The following is a 22,195-nucleotide window of genomic DNA, read 5'->3' as shown; positions in this document are numbered from 1 at the left end:
ATGCATTGTCAGGGCCCATGCTTTCAGAGAAATCTGTGTCCATGTCCTGATCACTCACGGGACCGCGCTGACGTCGCCTCCTCGCCCGGTATCGCGTTGCCATGTTCTGGTGCTGCATATACTGCTGAATAATGCGTGTGGTGGTTAATGTGCTCCTAATTGCCAAAGTGAGCTGAGCGGGCTCCATGCTTGCCGTGGTATGGCGTCCGCACAGAAAAAAGGCGCGGAACGATTGTCTGCCGTTGCTCTGACGGAGGGAGGGGCGACTGACGACACGGCTTACAGGGTTGGCTTCAGGAAGCTAAAATCAACAAAGGGGGTGCCTGTACATCAAGGAGTATTTCAGGCAGGACTGCACGGAGGGTTCCAATAAGAAATGGTGCACCTAAGTTATCGTTGTTATTGGAACAAGGAGGTTAGCCTGGCCTCTGATTGATACATGGCTAGATTTACCTCGCTGCACCTTCTCTGTGAGTGACTGCAGTGTGACCTAGAGGAATGAGTCCCCTAGACAGGGGAGGAGGCAAATGAGTACAAAACAAATCTGGTCTATTTCTTGTTTTGACCCACTCCATCTATCTTTTACATCTTTGGCTGGCAGCAGACGGTGCAGAAGGACTGCATGCCATCCACATCTCATGGCTGCTCGGCAGAAGATGGTACAGTACGCCTGCTAGCCATCCCCATCTCTTGCCTGCCTGGCAGAAGATGGTGCAATACGACTGCTAGCAATCCTCATCTCTTGCCTGCCTGGCAGAAGATGGTACAGTACGACTGCTAGCAGTCCGTATCGCCTGCCTGCTCACCATAAGATGGTTCAATAGGACTGACTGCAGGACTAAAGAGAATGACCTGGTCAAGTCACTCCAAATTTAGTCCCTGCGCCCATGTCTGCCCAGGCGCTCCCAGCCGACGCGGCCAGGAGCACCTCGGACACGATGAGGACGACTACCAATCGTATTGCACCGTCTGCTGCCAGAAGGCAAGGGGTTGCTGCTACTGTGCAGCAAAGCCGTACCGCGTCTGCCAGCACCCAGGAGACATAGGGTGACGGTTACCTGAGCGGGCTCCATGCTTGCTGTGGTATGGCGTCTGCACAGGTAACTCAGGAAAAAAGGCGCGAAATGATTGTCTGCCCTTGCTTTCACGGAGGGAGGGAGGGAACGGGGGCCTGACGACACGTACCCAGAACCACCCGCGACAATGTTTTAGCCCCATCAGAGCGCTCCATTGTGACTGCTCTGGACAGCACTCTCAGATGCCCGATTGTTTGCCATTGCTCTGACGCTGGGAGGGGCGCTTACAGGGTTGGCTTCAGGGAGCTAAAATCAACAAAGGGGGTGGCTTTACATCAAGGAGTATTTCAGGCAGGACTTCACAGAGGGTTCCAATAAGAAATGGTGCACCTAAGTTATTGTCCTTATTGGAGCAAGAAGGTTAGCCTGGCCTCTGATTGATACATGGCTAGATTTACCTCGCTGCACCTTGACTGCAGTGTGATCTAGAAGAATGAGTCCCCTAGACAGGGGAGGGGGGGGAAGCAAATGAGTACAAAACAAATCTGGTCTATTTCTTGTTTTGACCCACTCCATCTATCTTTTACATCTTTGGCTGGCAGCAGACGGACTGCATGCCATCCACATCTCATGACTGCTCGGCAGAAGATGGTACAGCACGACTGCTAGCAGTCCGTATCGCCTGCCCGCTCACCATAAGACGGTTCAATAGGACTGACTGCAGGACTAAAGAGAATGACCTGGTCAAGTCACTCCAAATTTAGTCCCTGTGCCCATGTCTGCCCAGGCGCTCCTGATCGACCTCACAGAGGCGACCAGGAGCACCTCAGACATGACGATGACGGCTACCAGTCGTACTGTACCGTCTGCTGCCACAAGGCAAGGGGTTGCTGCTACTGTGTAGCAATGCCGTACCGCGTCTGCCAGCACCCAGGAGACATAGGGTGACGGTTACCTGAGCGGGCTCCATGCTTGCCATGGTATGGCGTCTGCACAGGTAACTCAGGAAAAAAGGCGCGAAATGATTGTCTGCCCTTGTTTTCACGGGGGGAGGGAGGGAACGGGAGGCTGACGATATGTACCCAGAACCACCCGCGACAATGTTTTAGCCCCATCAGGCATTGGGATCTCAACCCAGAATTCCAATGGGCAGCGGAGACTGCGGGAACTGTGGGATAGCTACCCACAGTGCAACGCTCCGGAAGTCGACGCTTGCCTCGGTACTGTGGAAGCGCTCCGCCGAGTTAATGCACTTAATGCACTTAGAGCATTTTCTGTGGGGACACACACACTCGAATTTATAAAACCGATTTCTAAAAAACCGACTTCTATAAATTCGACCTTATTCCGTAGTGTAGACATACCCTTAGAAATTCTGACAGGTAAACACCAACAGGACTTGTCCTACTTGGTTATGGTTATAAATATTCAACTGGGTTTTTCTAAAAGTCTTTGTCTTTTCCAGTATTGAGCTATTTATTAACTCCAGCTTAGGTGGACTTGACGTTAACACTTCAGTTGAACCTGATCTCAGTTTCTCACTGTTAGAGCCCTTATGGCTTTATCATTTAGAATGGAATTTCAACATGGAAAGCACATCATCACCTAAGACTTAATCTTGAGCATTAATAAAGAAAGGCCATACGGTATGTGCTGCTGGCAAAGTAATAATTCAAATCTTCACTAGGGTGGGACTGAAATAATGAGAGGACTCAAACAACTGAGAAAGCTGTTTGGTTGCAATAAGCTTTCTGGGGACCGGGCTGTGCCACACCGCTCTGAGGGTATGCAAGGAAGGGGATAGGGTGCCTCTGAGTGGCAGCCAGGCACAGATGCATTCCCTACCTGTTTTGGAGTCCAGGAACTGTTCCCTCTCTGCATCCCTTGAAATAGCGGGTGTGGAAGAGATGAAGTTATGGATCTGCCCCTAAGCACTGACAAGCAGAGCAGACAAGGTGGATAGGGGAGAATATTAGGAAAAACTATTTCACTAGGAGGGTGGTGAAGCACTGGAATGTGTTACCTAGGGAGGTGGTGGAATCTCTATCCTTAGAGGTGGCAAAGCCTTGACTGGGATGATTTAATTGGGGATTGGTCCTGCTTTGAGCAGGGGATTGGACGAGATGACCTCCTGAGGTCTCTTCCAACCCTAATATTCTGTGATTCTATGAAGCACCCATGTATGTATGCCAGGGAGTTCTGAAAGGAATTCTGCCTCTGCTGGGTTTCCACCCCAACCCAATGCAGAGCGGTGCCTAAATGACACAATAGAGGGGGAGGAGGAAAGGGGAGTGTAGAAGTACAGAGTGTAAAAATCTGTGACCGTTTCAGCCTTTGACCTTCTGTGCTGGTCTCTAGCACCTGAAGAGAGCAGAGAAAGGGAACAGTTCTGCACATGAGACTTGAAGAAAGCATGATGCTATCTGCAGCAATTTTAAAAAAATTGTTCATTGCTTTCTAACTTGGAGGAGTTGAGGGGCACAGGGTGTTATCCCCTTCAGAGAAGTCAGAATTTAGAGGCCACTTTTGCTATGTTCAAAGACCTTAAAATCTATAAGACAAGACTCTGGCCTACTCCCTCAAGACAGAAGCTCATCTTAGTCTGGACTGGCTACCATATCACCGTCTCTTGGCTACTTGAAAAGTTAATTCTTTTCTCTCCACTACAGCTGGTCAAAAATGCATTTTTCCCCTCAGAAAGTGAGAAATTTTCTTTCAACATTTTTCATATGTTTCACGTATCCCAGAAAACTAGACATAATGTTTCCATCCAACATTTTGCATTTTGATAATATTTGATTCAAATGTTTTTTTTTTTTGAAAACTAAAAAAATTCTGGATTTTGTTTTTCCATAGATCCCAAGGTTGGAAGGGACCACTGTGATAATCTCATCTGGCCTTCTGTAAATCACAGGCCATAGAACTTCCCCAAAATATCTTAGAAAATCATCCAATCTTGATTTAAAAATCGTCCATGATTGAAAATCCACCACAACTGCGGTAAATTGTTCCGATGGTTAGTTACTCTCACTATTAAAAATTTCCACCTGAATTCCAATCTGAATTTGTCTAGTTTCAACTTCCAGCCATTGGATTGTGTTATACTTTTTGCTGTTAGATTGAAGAGCCCACTATTAAATATTTGTTCCTTATCTAGTTACTTACGGGCTGTAATCAAATCACCCCTTAACCTCCTCTTTGTTAAGCTAAATAGACTCAAGGAGCTCAGTCACTATAAGGCGGGTTTTCTAATCCTTTAATCATTCTTGTGGTTCTTCTCTGACCCCTCTCCAATTATTCAACAACTTTCTTAAATTGTGAGCACAATATTCCAGCAGAAGTCACACCAGTGCCAAATACAGAGGTAAAATAACCTCTCCACCCTTACTCAAGATCCCCCTGTTTATTCATCCAAGGATCACATTAGCCCTTTTGGCTATAGCATCACAGTGGAAGCTTATGTTCAACAGATTATGCCTCTCCATCCCCAAATCTTTTTCAGAGTCACTGCTTCCCAGGGTAGAGTCCCCCATCCTGAAAGTATGGCCTACATTCTTTGTTCCTAGATGTCTATATTTACATTTAGCTGTATTACAATGCATGCCATTTTCCCTATTCTGCCTTTTCACTACCGAAGTCAATAGGCTGAATAGTGTTTGTTTATTTATTTCCACCTCCCCCTTTCCACTCTAACTTTTAAAACTTCATCAGCTTTGGAAAAGTTACAGTGCTTTCCTTTTTTCCTTTGCCACTCTGCAAGTTTTCCAAAGTTGGAGCCGTTTTGAAAAGTTGCAGTGTAAAAAGAACAAAAAGGAAAGATAGAAAAATGTAAAAAACAAGAAAAACCTTTGTACATTATTTATTGTATTGAACTCGGTGGCAAAAAGAGGGAGAAGGGGGAAAAACAAAAATTCAAAATATGAAACAAAATGTAAATTTAAATGTGAAATTAAATTAAAATTGTAGTTTCAGTTCACTTTGAAATTTTTCAATGGAAAATTTGATCCAAAGCAACATCTTCCTGTAACAAGCATCATTTTTGACTAAATCCCACTTTTTGGCAGGGACTTTTTTGGGGTGTTAATTGATATCAGGGTAAATCCAGGATGGAAATTATTCTACTGCATTGAACACAATCGTTAAGTCGTGTGTGAAAGGAAGTTGTCCTTTAGGCTATCCAAAAGCTTACATAAAGGCATAGTTTGACACAGCTCTAAAATGAATTACCCCTTGCTGCGATTTGTACCATGTTTACTCATAATGGAGGGGAAAGATAAAGGGACAGACCTTGGCCAACACTTTATGGGTACATGAACATAAAAACAGGCATACTGGGTCAGACAATGGTCCACCTAGTCCAGTATCCTATCGTTCAACATTGGCCAATCTCAGGTGTTTCAGAGGGAATGAACAGAACAGGCAATCATCAAGTGATCCATCCTGTTGCCCATTCCCAGCTTCTGACAACCAGGGGTAATCAATTATTTTTTGTCAAGGTCCAAATTTCTTGGTCAAGGTATAGTCAAGGTCCAGACTCCAGAGAAAATAATGCAAAAATAATGATAATAAACAAATAAAAAGATTTTGCAGTCCACCTACCGATTAACCCTGGATCCCTGCCCATCCTGGCTAATAGCCATTGATGGACCTATCCTCCATGAACTTATCTAGTTCTTTTTTTGAACCCTGTTATAGTCTTGGCCTTCACAACATCCTCTGGCAAGGAGTTCCACAGGTTGACTGTGCATTGTGTGAAGAAATACTTCCTTTTGTTTGTTTTAAACCTGCTGCCTATTAATTTCATTTGGTGACCCCTAGTTTTTGTGTTACAAGGAGGAGTAAATAACACTTCCTTCTTTACTTTCTGCACACCAGTCACGATTTGAAAGACCTCTATCATATCCCCCCTTAGTCGTCTCTTTTTCAAGCTGAAAAGTCCCAGTCTTATTAATCTCTCCTCATATGGAAGCTGTTCCATACCCCTAATCATTTTTGATGCTCTTTTCTGAACCTTTTCCAATTCCAGTATATCTTTTTTGAGATGGGGCGACCACATCTACACACAGTATTCAAGATGTTGGTGTACCATGAATTGATATAGAGGCAATATGATACTGTCTGTGTTAATTTCTATCCCTTTCTTAATGATTCCAAACATTCTGTTTGCTTTTTGACTGCCGCTGCACATTGAGTGGATGTTTTCAGAGAACTATCCACAATGACTCCAAGATCTCTTTCTTGTGTGGTAACAGCTAATTTAGACCCCATCATTTTTATATGTATAGTTGGGGAGGGCACTAGGTATTTTCTTCTTTCTTCTTTCTCTGCTGAGGCTCACTCTTCTCTTTTTTTGGGTTGTGTAGGATCTTCTCCCTTCTATCATTCCCACAAGTGCTAGATGCCTAAAAGATGGCAGAGTGAAAGCATGTCTGCACACAATCTAACAGAGCTGGCTGGGCTCAGAGAAGGAAATGTGCTGTGCCCTCCTCAAGAGTGGCAAAGTGAATGCACCATGGATGATGCCCAGAAGGAATCTGGCTGAGGTCACAGGATACAGAAGAATTCTTCGTGGAGACTGCTGTTGCTGTGGGGTCCTGGCCCCTCTGCTCTAAAACACTGCACAAGCTAGCCACAAATCAGCAGGGTTACAGAAGAACCCTTGGCTGATGGAATATCTAAGGCTACATGAGATAACTAAACACATTAGGTTTTTAACATGTTTAGTATTAGTCCTTTCATCTTTCCTGTGCAACTCTTAACACTTGCTTGTACAGTCTTATTATAGGGCCTATTTTTAAGTGCATTGTTACCTTTAGCCAGTCTCCAGTGAAAACTGCAGGAAGTTAAAACATGGTTGGGGGTGTGTGTTTTATTTATTTATTTATTATCTTTTGTGTTTTATTTTAATTGAGAAGCTACCTGTTGTTGTGAAGAAATATACTGTCATTGCAACTTTTACAAAATTACTAATGGTACAAGTGAAAACAATGACACCTGATATGCACTGGTATAAATAAGAGAACCACACCCAGAAATTCTGGCATGCCTGAGAAATAAACACTTGTGCAGTATGTAATTACTGAATTACAATTGATAGTGTTTCTGATGCAGGCTCTTAAGTGGACAGGGACTCTTATCTTTAGTGATATTAGTTACCTGTCCCACTTTCATACCAGATACATCTGGCTGCCTTTTGTACTATGAGGGTGAAAAAAATAACCACCAACTATTAGCAGCATCATTCTGTGCTTGAATCCTTTTAAGCCAACTTTACGCTTGGAGCTAGTTTTCCTACCCAAGTTGCAATACTCAGTGAACAGGGGCTGACTATATACTAGAGATACAAGTAAGCCTGTAACTATCGGTGTACAAACATTAAACAGTTACCAAAATGTTGTTTATAATACTTACTGGTATATTCAAAGTAAATAATTCTATTGGAGTCACTTCTGCCTGTGTGAATTTGATGCTCTTCATTGGCTAGAACTAAGCACAATGAACCACTCTTACACTAGTATAAATCTGGAATAACACCATTGAATTTGTCCCTGCGTGGGCAGGCACTGGTCCATTCTGGATCCTATTTCTACCAATACACCTCAATCCTGGTCTGAAACTTCCTGCTTGTGCTGGGGTGGCCTGCCCTTTTAAGGCCCTGAGACCTGGAGCTGGCCATCCCCAGCTGTTAGCCTGCCTCATACACCTGGGATGAGGTCTGTGGTTAATGAATAGAACCGGCTGAGTACGGAAGAGCTGATCCTCCCATAAAGAGCAATAGGAAGCTGTGGGGGGAGAGAATGAGGAGGAGGGGAAAAAGTATTCAGGAAGTATAGAGAGACTGCAGAACATGGGAGAGGCTCCTGCAGGGAAGACCCTGAGACTAGGGGAGTTGCTCCAGCTAGGAAGGGCTGGGAGTAACCTGCTAAGGCAGGAAGGACCCTGAGACACCAGAGGAGTTTGGGGCTGTGACCAGCTTAAGGTTGGAGAGAAGACTTCTGGGTTTATTTTTGAACTTTAGTGTAATAAACCATGCCCTAAGGAGAGCTTTTGTCACTGCATTCAAGAAAGCCTGTATTAAGTTGATTTAAGAAGCCCCTCAAAGAAAAGGAAAGTGAGGCAAGTCATCTGCAGAGCAACCTCTGGCCATGAGGAGGGGCTCAAGAAGCAGCTAGCGTGGTAATACTGCTATACCAATCTTAGGCATATCTCAATCATATCAATATGTGTGGAGGTTTCTAATAGGGAGAAATTCTGATTAAAGTTTAGGTTGAGGCCATTCAAATCTTTCCCACCCATGACTCTGAGTCAGGACTGAAATCCCAGATACTCCACTCAGAATGGGGTAAATCAGGAGCTTCTCCATTTAAGTCAATAGTTATACCAGTGTAATACTGATGTAAGTGAGCAGGAAATCAAGTCTCAGGTCTCCAGAGGAAACAGGCATTTAGTTCAGAGTCTTTCACTGAAAAGAAGGGTTTGTACTAGAAACAAAGATCCATAGTTTCATATAAATTACCACAATAAAAGAAATGCATAAGCAATCAAATAGAATGATGCAATGAATTTGTATATGACTCTCTTGCTCCCAGCTCTTACTCAAGATAAAGTTATATAATTGGAAAGCCAGATCAGTGAATGAACTCCAGTTATGTTTCCTTCTAAAACATTGTGTCTGCCCCTTCCCCAAGCACTTGATTTGGGAGATGCTTGGACAGGTTATTATTTATGTCAGCACAAACTGGTGGTACCAGGCATGCCTCTGCAGTAGGGAAGGAAAATACTAGCACCAGCATCTTTGCACAGCATATGTATGTGATGAGATAATACTCATCTGGCACTGAGCAGCTGCTGGGACTCAGTAAATCTTTGTTTTGTAACTGTGTGCAGAACAGCTACTGCCAGCACCATATATGATTATATAGCATGCTGTAATACATTAAAGATCTCGATAAAGCTCTAAATTGTGTAAAGTTCGTGTTATTTCCAGAACTTTGGCTAAACACTCAGCGCCTGATTCCCCTCTTACTTACATTGGTGTAAATCAGAAATAGCCACTTGGAAGTTAGTAGAACTACACAGGTGTAAAACTGGTGTAAGGGAGTCATTGGCCTCTTAAACTCAGATGGAAGACATCAGTAATGAATCACTCTAAAAAGCAGTGTTCGTATTTATAGGGTAACCTATAGTTAACCTTAACCAGTCCATGTTACTGGCATTTGTAAAGGAACTGAGAATCAGTCATTCATTAGAAATTGCTTATGTTTATGTTCTGTAACAGATCTTGCCATATAGAATATTATTCTGTTAATCAAATTATGTGATTTGTGATAATGATGAGGTATTTCCAGTTCAAAACCCATCAGGATAAATATGGCCAAATTCTGCTCCCTCTTACATTGCTGTAAAATCTAGGATAACTCTACTGACCTCAGCTTGGTCCAGAGTGCATCCTTGTGGCCTTTGTTGGTAAATTGGTGGGACATTTCATCTCTCATAGCAATAACAGGAGCAGAATGTCCAGTTCCACGGCATGGTGTTCTGGAACTATCTGTTTGAAGGCCTGGTTTGAGTGAAACAAAAATGAAAGAGAGAGATGTGGAAAAATCTCTTTATGCCTATAAAAGGATCACATCGAAACCACAGGATTTTGTATAGGAACCTATTTCCTTAAATAGTAGTAACTGTCATTAGATACATTCCCTCAGTTAAACAAATGGTGGCACAGAAAAAAACTACTATATCATACAGCCGTTTCCTCTCATCTTCCTCCTCCCCCTCCTCACATGTCTCCTGCCTTCAGAAACTGCAGATTTAGGACACATAAGAGGAAAGTGATTGCAAAATAAATATACAAGGAAAGGAAAATCTGCAGGTTGGGATTTCACTGCCCTCCTCAGAAACCACCATTTTCTTCATCTGAACTAGAATAACTGAAACCTTGAACTAATGCTTGCTGGACTGCTAAAATATTGTACAAATTCACGCTGGAGACCTGCCATCTGAGGCATACCCAGTGTCCAGAATGAACTAGAGAAGAGTGGAGAGTCAGAACTGTTTAGCCCTGCCTTAGAAGTCACTGAGCCAAATCCTGCCATTATCAACCAGCCTGGATAATCCTACTGCTGTCAGTCAGGGCAGGAGTTGTGCCAGTATCCCTCGTTTAGGGTGGGATTCTGATTGCTCCTCAAGGGCCAGTGGTTGAGGAATTGGGGTGGTTCCATTGCAGGGAGTGTGGCAGAAGTCAGTGAAATGGAACCCCGTTTTGTGGGAGCATCCCACACATCCCAGTGGAGTGGAGTTGGCGGAGGATGAAGCAGAACAGGTAAGAGGAGAAATGGGGACAGGACCACAGGGTCCACCATTACATGGAATGACTGGCCAATGCCTACAAGGGAGCAGCTCCAGCTACTGCAGCTTCACATTCAACTAGTACCCTGCAAGCTAGAGAGGGCTAGGAAGGGGAGAAGATTCCTGACACCTCAGCCCCTATGGAGCCCCCTTGGCACCAAGCATGGGGTAGGGTGGGGGAAGACGATAGGCTTTAATATTTACATTGCATGAGAGACCCCTCAGCCTGAGCATAAACCTTTAATATGAGGTTTGTTGGAGAGGGCTGTGGTTGTCATTCATATGAGGAGTCTGGGTGGTGATTTGCAGATTAGCATGACGCACGTGCTGTACAGAATGGTCTGTGTAGCCCTGCCCTTTCCCTGGCAGAGTGAGGATCGTATCTGTGGCCCTGGGGCTAATTCTTGGTAAGGTGAAGGGCAATCCCTGCCTCCCTCGCAAAAAACCTGAATAAAGGGTTTTGGAGATAAGTCACACCGCAGACTGCATGCAAAGCATGGAGCACCGCAGCGGCCCATCAATGGCAGCTATTCCAGCACCCCATGCGGACATGAGCATTACAGGCCCATAGGTCACGCCCCAGCTCAGTATGCAGCTCCCCTTGCCTGCCCCCCCAGAGAGGCAACATAGAGCAATGGCCAAGGCGCCGGACTAGGATGCAGGAAACCAAGATTCAAATCCCTGTGCTGCCAATGGTCTGCTGTGGGAGCTTGGGCGAGTAACTTCATCTCTGCATGTGGCCATTTTCTCTCCCATCCTTTGACTGTTTATTTAGATGGTAAGCTCTTTGGGGCAGGGAGTGTCTGTCATGATGTCTCTGTACAGCACTTAGCACAATGGGATCCCAATCTCAGTTAGGGCCTGTAATATAAATAATAATAATAATAAAAAGCTGGGGAGCTGACCACCCCCAGAACAGTGAATTGTTGTATTTCTTCTGCTTCCATGCCTTCACTCAGTTCCACTCTTTGTGAATAGCAGGGCACTTGCTCTGCATATGTACATTGCTAATAAAAACATGAGTGCTATTAATGAAGCACATCTAGGACTCTCATATTCAACCTTTCACCCTTTATAGTGTGTACCTGAAGGGAAAGAAGTTGGTTGTGTGAATGGAGGGATGCTGCAACAGAGAGAACACTGAATTAACTGGTTTGTATACTTCTTGAACTTTTAAATATGATCTGGCAGCAAACCAGTGCAAATGACGTGTTATTTTTCCATGCCTTTGTCCCAAAGTGTATATTTCATGGGCTTAAAAGAATAGTCTATTAAATGTGATAAATGAGGCTATTTGTCACCAGCCTTTTAGCTTTTCTATTAAAGTATGAAACAAGATAATGAGGAGGGCTTGAAGAAATCCTTTGTGGTGTTGGAAACCAGGGGCACATGATATATGGAGTGGATTTTATGCCTCTTCCATCATGTGAATGAGATCTGACAATATTCCCCTCATACCTCGTGAGTCTTTGACAGAGAAATCAGAGACAAGAAGAAAATCACTAATGGACCAAAAATCAGTGACAGGTTCAGGGGGGGCGGAAAGTAATAAAGATAAGAAGAAATTCACTTCGTGTAGGGCAAATCTGTCTCCAAGCAGTTTCTTTAACCTCTTATTTTAGAATTTGGTTAATAGCACATGTCTGTCTCCACAGTGGTATCCCTCATTAGCCAGAGTTTCTTAATAACAAACTCAGTAAAAAGCCTCAAGAGATTTAGTATTATCTCCACTGAAAGGAATCATGGACTAGATTTGGCCCCTACAGCGGAGGCTGGAGAAAGTGGTGATGCAGGCGCTGGTTTGTACAGCTGGAGACTCCTCCACAGTAGAGGAATCTTCAGGTGGGGAGATCCTTTTAGGCTCCTTTGTGCCACCAGAGCAGGCCAAAGTGGGCCAGACTGGAAAAGGGAATTCAGCTCTTTGTTCAGAATGATACATTTTGGGCCACATGTTCAAGAGAGAGCCCCATGTGCTATGCATCTCTACAGTTACACGCAGTTACGTGGATTCTGTGGGCAAACTGGGTGATTGCACATGCAAATAGCTGCTCAGGCCCCTGATTTTTACAGTAGGAATGTAACCCAGGGCACTTGTAGGAACTAGGTAATGCCCAGATTCATTTGGATTAATTGAACATGGAATCTGAATGTGACCCTTATTTTCTATGCACGTCCGCTGACTAGCACTTTAATCTGTACAGTAATTGCACTTTTCCTACATAAACCTTTATACATTAGAAAACATTTTACCATGATGTGTGAGACAGATGTATGCACATAGAAATGTTAACTGAATGTAAAGAACAATTTTATAGGCTTTATTACCATACATTAGGCACTTCAAAAATAGCACTTGTATTTTAATTCCGCCTACATTCTAAATGCTCCATTTGTACCTTTCTTCTGCTCTCACCTTTGCACTTTCCTCCATACTATTAAAATGCAGCACTTCCTCCCTTTCCTTCTGCCTAAAAATCAACATACGTATACAGAGCAAGATAGAGATATAGATGGCTGTAGCCATGAACAAATAATCAAAGAGACCAGAGTCTCTGGAAGTTTGAATCTATGTTGTATGTATCAAATATATCTACACTGTATGGTCTGTATTTGAATTAGATTGTCCCATGGATCTTCCACGGGCTCTGGGTGAGATCTACAAAGGGACTTAGGCATTGCAATGCTGAGCATCATGGTGTGCAGGCTGCAGGGAGGCACCTCGCACGGCTTAGCACGCCGGGAGTGGGAGCCAGCTAGTTGCAGGTGCCTACACAGCTTCTTGCAGGAATAAGTGATGCATTCGTCTCACTCCACACAAGCTTTTAGCCCGGTGGTTAGTGCACATGCCAAGTATGTAGGAGACCCAGGTTCAATTCCCCCAATTCTGTCAGAGGAAGAATCAGGGGTTTCCCTCCCCTCAGGAAACCAGTCTAACCACTGAGCTATGGGATATTCTGATGCAGGGCTCCTTCAGTGTCTACTGTTGAAGCTGTCTAGATAAGTAATGAAGAATGGTTGGGACCCAGGGTCTCCCACCTCCCAGGTGAGTGTCTGTGACCCAAAAAACCTCTGTCAACTGCCAGAGGGCATAAGGGGTGCATAGAATCCTTGTGTCAAGTATGTACACAGTAATTCACCACAGGGAGGCCTATAAGGTCCCTCCTGAGAGCCAGTAGCCCACTGGTCATTGCAATCATTGTGAAATACAGATAATATTTACAAAAAGAAAAGGAGTACTTGTGGCACCTTAGAGACTAACCAATTTATTTGAGCATAAGCTTTCGTGAGCTACAGCTCACTTCATCGGATGCATTCAGTGGAAAATACAGTGAGGAGATTTATATACACACATAACATGAAAAAATGGGTGTTTATCATGCACACTGTAAGGAGAGGTTTCAGAGTAACAGCCGTGTTAGTCTTTATTCGCAAAAAGAAAAGGAGTACTTGTGGCACCTTAGAGACTAACCAATTTATTTGAGCATAAGCTTTCGTGAGCTACAGCTCACTTCATCGGATGCATACTGTGGAAAGTACTGAAGATCTTTATATAAACACAAACCATGAAAAAATGGGTGTTTACCACTACAAAAGGTTTTCTCTCCCCCCACCCCACTCTCCTGCTGGTAATAGCTTATCTAAAGTGATCGCTCTCCTTACAATGTGTATGATAATCAGGTTGGGCCATTTCCAGCACAAAAGGATTTGTGCTGGAAATGGCCCAACCTGATTATCATACACATTGTAAGGAGAGCGATCACTTGTGCTGGAAATGGCCCAACGTGATTATCATACACATTGTAAGGAGAGCGATCACTTTAGATAAGCTATTACCAGCAGGAGAGTGGGGTGGGAGGAGAGAAAACCTTTTGTAGTGGTAAACACCCATTTTTTCATAGTTTGTGTGTATAAAAAGATCTTCTGTATTTTCCACTGAATGCATCCGATGAAGTGAGCTGTAGCTCACGAAAGCTTATGCTCAAATAAATTGGTTAGTCTAAGGTGCCACAAGTACTCCTTTTCTTTTTGCGAATACGAACTAACACAGCTGTTACTCTGAAACCAGATAATATTTAAGAATTTATGGACCTATACTGTAAATTATGTTCTTAAAGCCTTGAAGTTAAAGGCAGGTCACCAGGAGGTGACATGCCTTGGACAGGTTCTGTTCAGGCATGGGGCAGTAGATGCTTATCTCTCTGTCTGGTCATTGTGTATTGCCTGTCTCATTATGTAAGTCTATTTGCATACTGAGCCACCAGCTAATCAAGAATGCAAAACTGATGAGATTGTGAAATCTACAGGAAGAAAACACACAGCAGGAGGGTGTCTGTTTATGACTAAAGATCAAAGGAATGTTTTGATATATCTGGGGTTGCAAAGAGACACACAGTATCCTTCACCTAAGGGACATATTGCAGCTTGTTTTGTCTCATATAAAAAGGATCACAGCCAGGCCTGGCTGAAAACCCTGGAAGGACTTTGGGGTGAGTTTTGCTCTGTAAGACATGAAAAGTATCTAGTTAAATAAATCTAACTTCTAGAATGTGTGTTATGATTTTATTTAATATGTACCCCTTTGCGTCTAACACTTCCACTTGCTATCATTTGCATCTCTTTGTTAAATAAACCTTTTGCTTGGGTTTCACTATAAACCCATAGGTGCTGACTCCGTCCGTGCTCAGCACCCACCAGGCACAGCTGTTCTCCGCCCCCGCTCATCAGCTGATGGTGGGGCGCTGCCACCCAACAGCTAATGGGGGCCGTGCTGCCATCAAACAGCTGTTTGGCGGTTCGGGGAGAGGTTTGGGGGAGGGCGGAGAGCGGTGAGTGGGCGGGGGCCTCAGGGAGGGGACGGAGGGGGGCAGGAAGAGGTGGGGCAAGGGCAGGGCCTTGGGGGAGGCAGTGGAGTGAGGGCAGGGCCTTGGGGGATGGGGCAAGAAGAAGCAAAGTCAAGGTGGGGCTTTCGGGGAAGGGGTGGAGTGGGGTCAGGGCCTCAGGGTGAAGCAGGGGTGGAGCACCCCCAGGGAAAAGGAAAAGTCAGCAGCTGTGTATAAACCTATCTAAATGCTGTGTGTTAAACAGAGCAGTGATTAGAGATAAAACTGATAAGCTGGGGTGTACTGCTTCTCTGGGAGCAGTGACACTGTGAGTGTCCAGTGGCGCAGGGGCAGGACCCCCCAGGCGGATGCTCAAAGGGCTCCAGGTACCTATCACTAACCCGCAGAGGGACAGTGGAGCCTGCATAGGACGAGAGGAGAGCTTGTGTTGCCTGTGGCCAATCAAGTTAGGGGGCTGACTCCTCGCAGCCATAGACAGGCTTCCTCCCGCTAAGGGCAGATGGTAGTAAGGTGCCTCACAACCCTGAAGGATCACAGTGCCCTAACCACTGGACTACAGAGTCATTCTCTCTCTTGCCAGCCCAATGACTGGTCATATTTTTCAGATCAGGCCTTAAATTAATGTTTTGGGGCTCAGTGCTGCATCATTAAAGTCAAGAAAAGTTTTCCATTGATTTCAATGGAAGCAGACTCAACCCCTATCTGCAGACTGCCCAGACTACATCTCCCTGAAAGTGGAATAGCATGTCTCATACTGAAGTCTTGGTGGTCTTCCCATTTCCCCTCCTCCTCACTCACTCAGTTCCAAAACAAATTGCTGTTGGAAAGGCTCAGAGAGTTTGACTTAAGCATTCCTGCTTGTAATATGATCCCCTTTCCCCTTTGTATAGGGAAGTGAACTGGTATAATGCATTGAATCCTGAAAGGAACAAAAATCAGATAGTCATAGGAAATATCAAGAAATATTTCATAAAATACCATCCTAAACCACACAGGAGATTGAATGCTGCAGATACACAGCTTGGATCAGCCTCTTTAACTGGTGCATTTTCAAAAGCACAATGGCCTGTCACTAAAACTAGCAGGCAATGGAGTTCATAACAGCACCGCTTGAGTTCATAGAAACAAATCCACCCTTCCATCACAGACATGCGGGAGGCAAAGGTAGTGGAACGGGTGCCCAATTATGCAGAGGATCTGCAGCAATATGGATCCCAAACCCTCTTTTTTCCTACACTGCTCTTCCTGCTGTGGTATCTGAGCCCACACTGGAGTCCGAACACTGAGGTTGTAATAGTGACTCATGCAGGGATTCTGTTCATCCCTAATGCTGCAGAGCCCCCCAACACGACCGATTCAGGATAAGAGGATTATGAGGATTTGTCTCACAGCAGTATAGTATTTAGAACTGAAGGAAAGTGGTTCTGTTGTGAACACCTTTAATTGGCTTGTTCATCTTATTAGTTCTAAAAGGGTTAGGAATTTAAAAAATAACCCACAATGAGCCAATACTGCCCCAAGTTACACCCTGGACAATTCCATTAACTTTAGTGGGGTTGCACAGGGTATAAGTCAGGGCAACCTATCAGTTCAGAGTTGGTCAGCAATATGCTTTGCTAGTGCAGTTGTAGCTTGTTTTGGAGTTCAGGAGCTGTTCAAAATGTTTCCTTATCTGACTGACAAAACGATATTAAATAACTTACACGGTTAAAGTACCCATGGTTCGGTGTAAACAATTTATAGTGCCAAGATTGCTGCTAGATGCTATTTGGAAAATAGCAAGACTGATATATATATATTGGGTTTGTGTTTGGATAATTTAGTCTCAATTTGACTGGAATGACTACATAATAATTAATAATTAGCACTTATCCAGCTTTCCATGTTCATAGAGCTCTACAGATACTATAGAATTCATCACTACAGCTCCTTAGGCAACTATTATTATCCAAGCTTTACAGATGGGGAAAATGAAGCGGAGAGGTTGAGGCCTCATTTTCAAAAATGGTTTCTAATTTTAAACGCCTTGGCCAGAATTTTCAAGCATAGATGCCTAAAGTTAAGCACCTAAATACAAGTGGCCTGATTCTCTGAAGTGCTGAGCACTTACAGCTCCCATTTTAGTCAGTTCTACCCCTTGGTTGAACCACTGTGATGCACTAGGGGAGTCACATGACCATAGTGATTTTCAACCAGCTCTCCTTAACATGCTCTTGGTCTGGAAACTATGTTATAAAAACAACGGAAAGGCAAAGACTTAAACTTGAAAAGAAAGAAAAGTTCTAAGCTTCATTTGTGTTAATAAGGTACTGTTCAGATAATGTAGCACAAAATAGCAATTTAAAGAAATAACTGAAGCCCTTCTCCCTGGATATATTCTTCTGGACAGATTTAAACTCACAAGCCCATTACTACGTGATGCAAGTGAAGACAGTGCGGAAAATTAAAGGAAGAGCCTAAAGAATCAACATTGATACGAATGCAGGATGGTTGGCTGAACATGAGGAATGGCTGAATCATGGCTACAAGTTCCCTAACAGGGAAAAACGTGTTTCTGCTTAATGGATTGAGGTAATGAAGTATTGATTGTACATCTGAAATTAAACTGTGGAACATTGCATCCATTTTGCCACAGATGCCATCCAGTAATTTAGAGAACAGTATGACAAAAGGTTTTTTTGCAGTTGCTCAGTCAATGAAAATAGAATGAAAAGGATGAGAACTGCTGAGGTCTAGATGTTCAGCACAATATATTAACCTTATTGGAAAACCTGTAATATCTAATGCCGTGTTACAGTGCATTGTGCAAATTCAAAAATGCTTCTGCAGCCATCATCAGGCTCATGGTTGATTGAATGAAAAGGTTGACTGACACCCCATCTCTCCTGATAACACTCAGTGGAACTGTCTGGAGAATGAGTCTCTTCAGTTAGTTCAAAACTACCATAAGTATGTTGAGAGTTGCACTCAGTACAAGAAGGGTTTCGACAAGAAGTGTGTGCAACAAGAGTGATGTAGTGGTGGGAGTCTGCTATAGACCACCGGACCAGGGGGATGAGGTAGATGAGGTAGATGAGGCTTTCTTCCGGCAGCTCACGGAAGCTACTGGATCGCATGCCCTGATTCTCATGGGTGACTTTAATTTTCCTGATATCTGCTGGGAGAGCAATACAGCGGTGCATAGACAATCCAGGAAGTTTTTGGAAAGCGTAGGGGACAATTTCCTGGCGCAAGTGCTAGAGGAGCCAACTAGGGGGGGCGCTTTTCTTGACCTGCTGCTCACAAACCGGGTAGAATTAGTGGGGGAAGCAAAAGTGGATGGGAATCTGGGAGGCAGTGACCATGAGTTGGTTGAGTTCAGGATCCTGACACAGGGAAGAAAGGTAAGCAGCACGATACGAACCCTGGACTTCAGGAAAGCAGACTTCGACTCCCTCAGGGAACGGATGGCCAGGATCCCCTGGGGGACTAACTTGAAGGGGAAAGGAGTCCAGGAGAGCTGGCTGTATTTCAAGGAATCCCTGTTGAGGTTACAGGGACAAACCATCCCAATGAGTCGAAAGAATAGTAAATATGGCAGGCGACCAGCTTGGCTTAATGGTGAAATCTTAGCGGATCTTAAACATAAAAAAGAAGCTTACAAGAAGTGGAAGGTTGGACATATTACCAGGGAAGAGTATAAAAATATTGCTCGGGCATGTAGGAATGTTATCAGGAGGGCCAAATCGCACCTGGAGCTGCAGCTAGCCAGAGATGTCAAGAGTAACAAGAAGGGTTTCTTCAGGTATGTTGGCAACAAGAAGAAAGCCAAGGAATGTGTGGGCCCCTTACTGAATGAGGGAGGCAAACTAGTGACAGAGGATGTGGAAAAAGCTAATGTACTCAATGCTTTTTTTGCCTTTGTTTTCACTAACAAGGTCAGCTCCCAGACTGCTACGCTGGGCATCACAAAATGGGGAAGAGATGGACAGCCCTCTGTGGAGATAGAGGTGGTTAGGGACTATTTAGAAAAGCTGGACGTGCACAAGTCCATGGGGCCAGACGAGTTGCATCCGAGAGTGCTGAAGGAACTGGCGGCTGTGATTGCAGAGCCATTGGCCATTATCTTTGAAAACTCGTGGCGAACCGGGGAAGTCCCGGATGACTGGAAAAAGGCTAATGTAGTGCCAATCTTTAAAAAAGGGAAGAAGGAGGATCATGGGAACTACAGGCCAGTCAGCCTCACTTCAGTCCCTGGAAAAATCATGGAGCAGGTCCTCAAAGAATCAATCCTGAAGCACTTGCATGAGAGGAAAGTGATCAGGAACAGCCAGCATGGATTCACCAAGGGAAGGTCATGCCTGACTAATCTAATCGCCTTCTATGATGAGATTACTGGTTCTGTGGATGAAGGGAAAGCAGTGGATGTATTGTTTCTTGACTTTAGCAAAGCTTTTGACACGGTCTCCCACAGTATTCTTGTCAGCAAGTTAAGGAAGTATGGGCTGGATGAATGCACTACAAGGTGGGTAGAAAGCTGGCTAGATTGTCGGGCTCAACGGGTAGTTATCAATGGCTCCATGTCTAGTTGGCAGCCGGTATCAAGTGGAGTGCCCCAAGGGTCAGTCCTGGGGCCGGTTTTGTTCAATATCTTCATAAATGATCTGGAGGATGGTGTGGATTGCACTCTCAGCAAATTTGCGGATGATACTAAACTGGGAGGAGTGGTAGATACGCTGGAGGGGAGGGATAGGATACAGAAGGACCTAGACAAATTGGAGGATTGGGCCAAAAGAAATCTGATGAGGTTCAATAAGGATAAGTGCAGGGTCCTGCACTTAGGACGGAAGAACCCAATGCACAGCTACAGACTAGGGACCGAATGGCTAGGCAGCAGTTCTGCGGAAAAGGACCTAGGGGTGACAGTGGACGAGAAGCTGGATATGAGTCAGCAGTGTGCCCTTGTTGCCAAGAAGGCCAATGGCATTTTGGGATGTATAAGTAGGGGCATAGCGAGCAGATCGAGGGACGTGATCGTTCCCCTCTATTCGACATTGGTGAGGCCTCATCTGGAGTACTGTGTCCAGTTTTGGGCCCCACACTTCAAGAAGGATGTGGATAAATTGGAGAGAGTCCAGCGAAGGGCAACAAAAATGATTAGGGGTCTGGAACACATGAGTTATGAGGAGAGGCTGAGGGAGCTGGGATTGTTTAGCCTGCAGAAGAGAAGAATGAGGGGGGATTTGATAGCTGCTTTCAACTACCTGAAAGGGGGTTCCAAAGAGGATGGCTCTAGACTGTTCTCAATGGTATCAGATGACAGAACGAGGAGTAATGGTCTCAAGCTGCAGTGGGGGAGGTTTAGATTGGATATTAGGAAAAACTTTTTCACTAAGAGGGTGGTGAAACACTGGAATGCGTTACCTAGGGAGGTGGTAGAATCTCCTTCCTTAGAGGTTTTTAAGGTCAGGCTTGACAAAGCCCTGGCTGGGATGATTTAACTGGGAATTGGTCCTGCTTCGAGCAGGGGGTTGGACTAGATGACCTTCTGGGGTCCCTTTCAACCCTTATATTCTATGATTCTATGATTCTATGATTCAAACAGCGCACAAGGGACTCTACAGAAAAACACTAAGTTTACAGAAGCAACTGAAGGTTTCAGAGGGGCTTGACAGATTGCAGACTGATGACACTGCTGTTGTAGTTTCTGTGGAAATCTGGCTTGATGTAATTCACAAGAAAGAACTCAAACCACAGAAGGACAAGATCAAAAAATGATTCAGAGAAGCAATGGACTCTTTCCATTGTTTTGCCATAATGACTAAACCCAAATGGCCTAGAACAAGAAGACGAGGCTGATTTATAGGTGATGGATCATAATCCTGTGTCTCTTCCTTCTCTTCTACCATTTAAAAGTGAAGAATCAGTTTTCTACCCCAAATCTATGTTTGCAGAGGTTTTGTCACTGCTTGTTTGCATCAAAATGGTGGATGATTAAGGAAGTAAAATCAAGAAAGACAGGACAGAAATTCACAAAAGCCAACATGCAAGGCAGGGAGCTGCCTAAGCTAATCAGTGGCAGATGCCAACTAGAGGGGTGTTTGCTAAGCCTTGCCTCTCCCATGAAGATATAGGCATTTCCCTGCAGCCTCTCTGCTAGCAATTCACAACCTGGGACTCTCTTTGGAGTTAGAAGCCTGTGCCTTTTTTGCAAAAACACAGCTGCCTAGGAAGCTTTTTGCTGAAACAATTTAGGCACCAAGTGAGTTTAGGCACCTACAAGTGAATCACAGTGGAGCCTAAAACTGAGACTTAGAAACCTAAAACCAGACCTAGGCTCCTAAATCGGACTTTAGGCATTTAAGTACTTCTGTGAATCTAGGCCTTTTTAGGCAAGGAACAGAGAGCACACAGAGCTTGTGTTGACTTCAGTGAGAGCTGTGAGTATTGAGCATTTCTGAAATCAGGCCATTTATTGAGGTGCCTCACTTTAGTCATCTGACTCTTGGTCCTTAGTGTTCTACACATGACTACAGAAGTCAACGTGAACACTTCAGACTACAACTCAGTCCTGACGTTCCAGACCTGTGGAAAAAAAACACTAGATGATCCCTCTCTTGAAGAATTATTACTTAATCAAATTTGGTTTAAAAATTCAGTTATTTTAAGTTAAAACAAATATTTGATAAAGATGTTTTGTATTTTCACACAAGTTTATAAGAGTTACTGCTTATTACTGACAAGAGAAAAAGAACCCGTGCTGTTAGCACTGCATGTCTTCAGAAATAATTGACTGTGGACCAAAGCAATTCCTCTTCCTGGAAGTCATTAAAATATTTAATTTCTGGGACAGCAATAATACCAATAGGAAAACTTGCAAAAATTGACTCTGAGAGATTGTGTGACACTCTGCATTGTGATTGTGGCAGCCCCTTGGCATGATCTGCATATCAATAAGAAGATCTCAGACCTTTTACAAAATAACATGGGTAAAATAGGAATGGCTTAGTG

The 22,195-nt window shown here is 44.1% G+C and overlaps 1 protein-coding gene across 5 annotated transcripts in view; it reads right to left on the bottom strand.

Annotated features, from left to right (window-relative positions):
- JCAD (junctional cadherin 5 associated) overlaps positions 1-22,195 on the bottom strand; it is a 96,741-nt gene that overhangs the window by 68,472 nt on the left and 6,074 nt on the right. For 2 of the 5 annotated variants that reach the window (XM_048837763.2, XM_048837761.2), the window contains exon 1: positions 9,444-9,526. The exons of 1 other annotated variant lie outside the window; for it this stretch is intronic. Coding sequence is in view for 1 of the 4 variants with exons in the window: in XM_075125956.1 (XP_074982057.1) it covers positions 9,444-9,576 (133 nt within the window). In the remaining 3 variants the exon portion in view is untranslated. Of the gene's footprint in view, positions 1-9,443; positions 9,579-22,195 lie in introns of those variants that run through there. 2 more of the 5 variants (XM_075125956.1, XM_075125954.1) reach the window with 2 other exon arrangements.

The sequence above is a fragment of the Caretta caretta genome, chromosome 2 (assembly GCF_965140235.1).
Source record: "Caretta caretta isolate rCarCar2 chromosome 2, rCarCar1.hap1, whole genome shotgun sequence".
In the NCBI taxonomy this organism is placed as follows: Eukaryota; Metazoa; Chordata; order Testudines; family Cheloniidae; genus Caretta; species Caretta caretta.
Note: the sequence above shows the minus strand (reverse complement) of the source record. Positions and strands in the feature narration are given on the sequence as shown.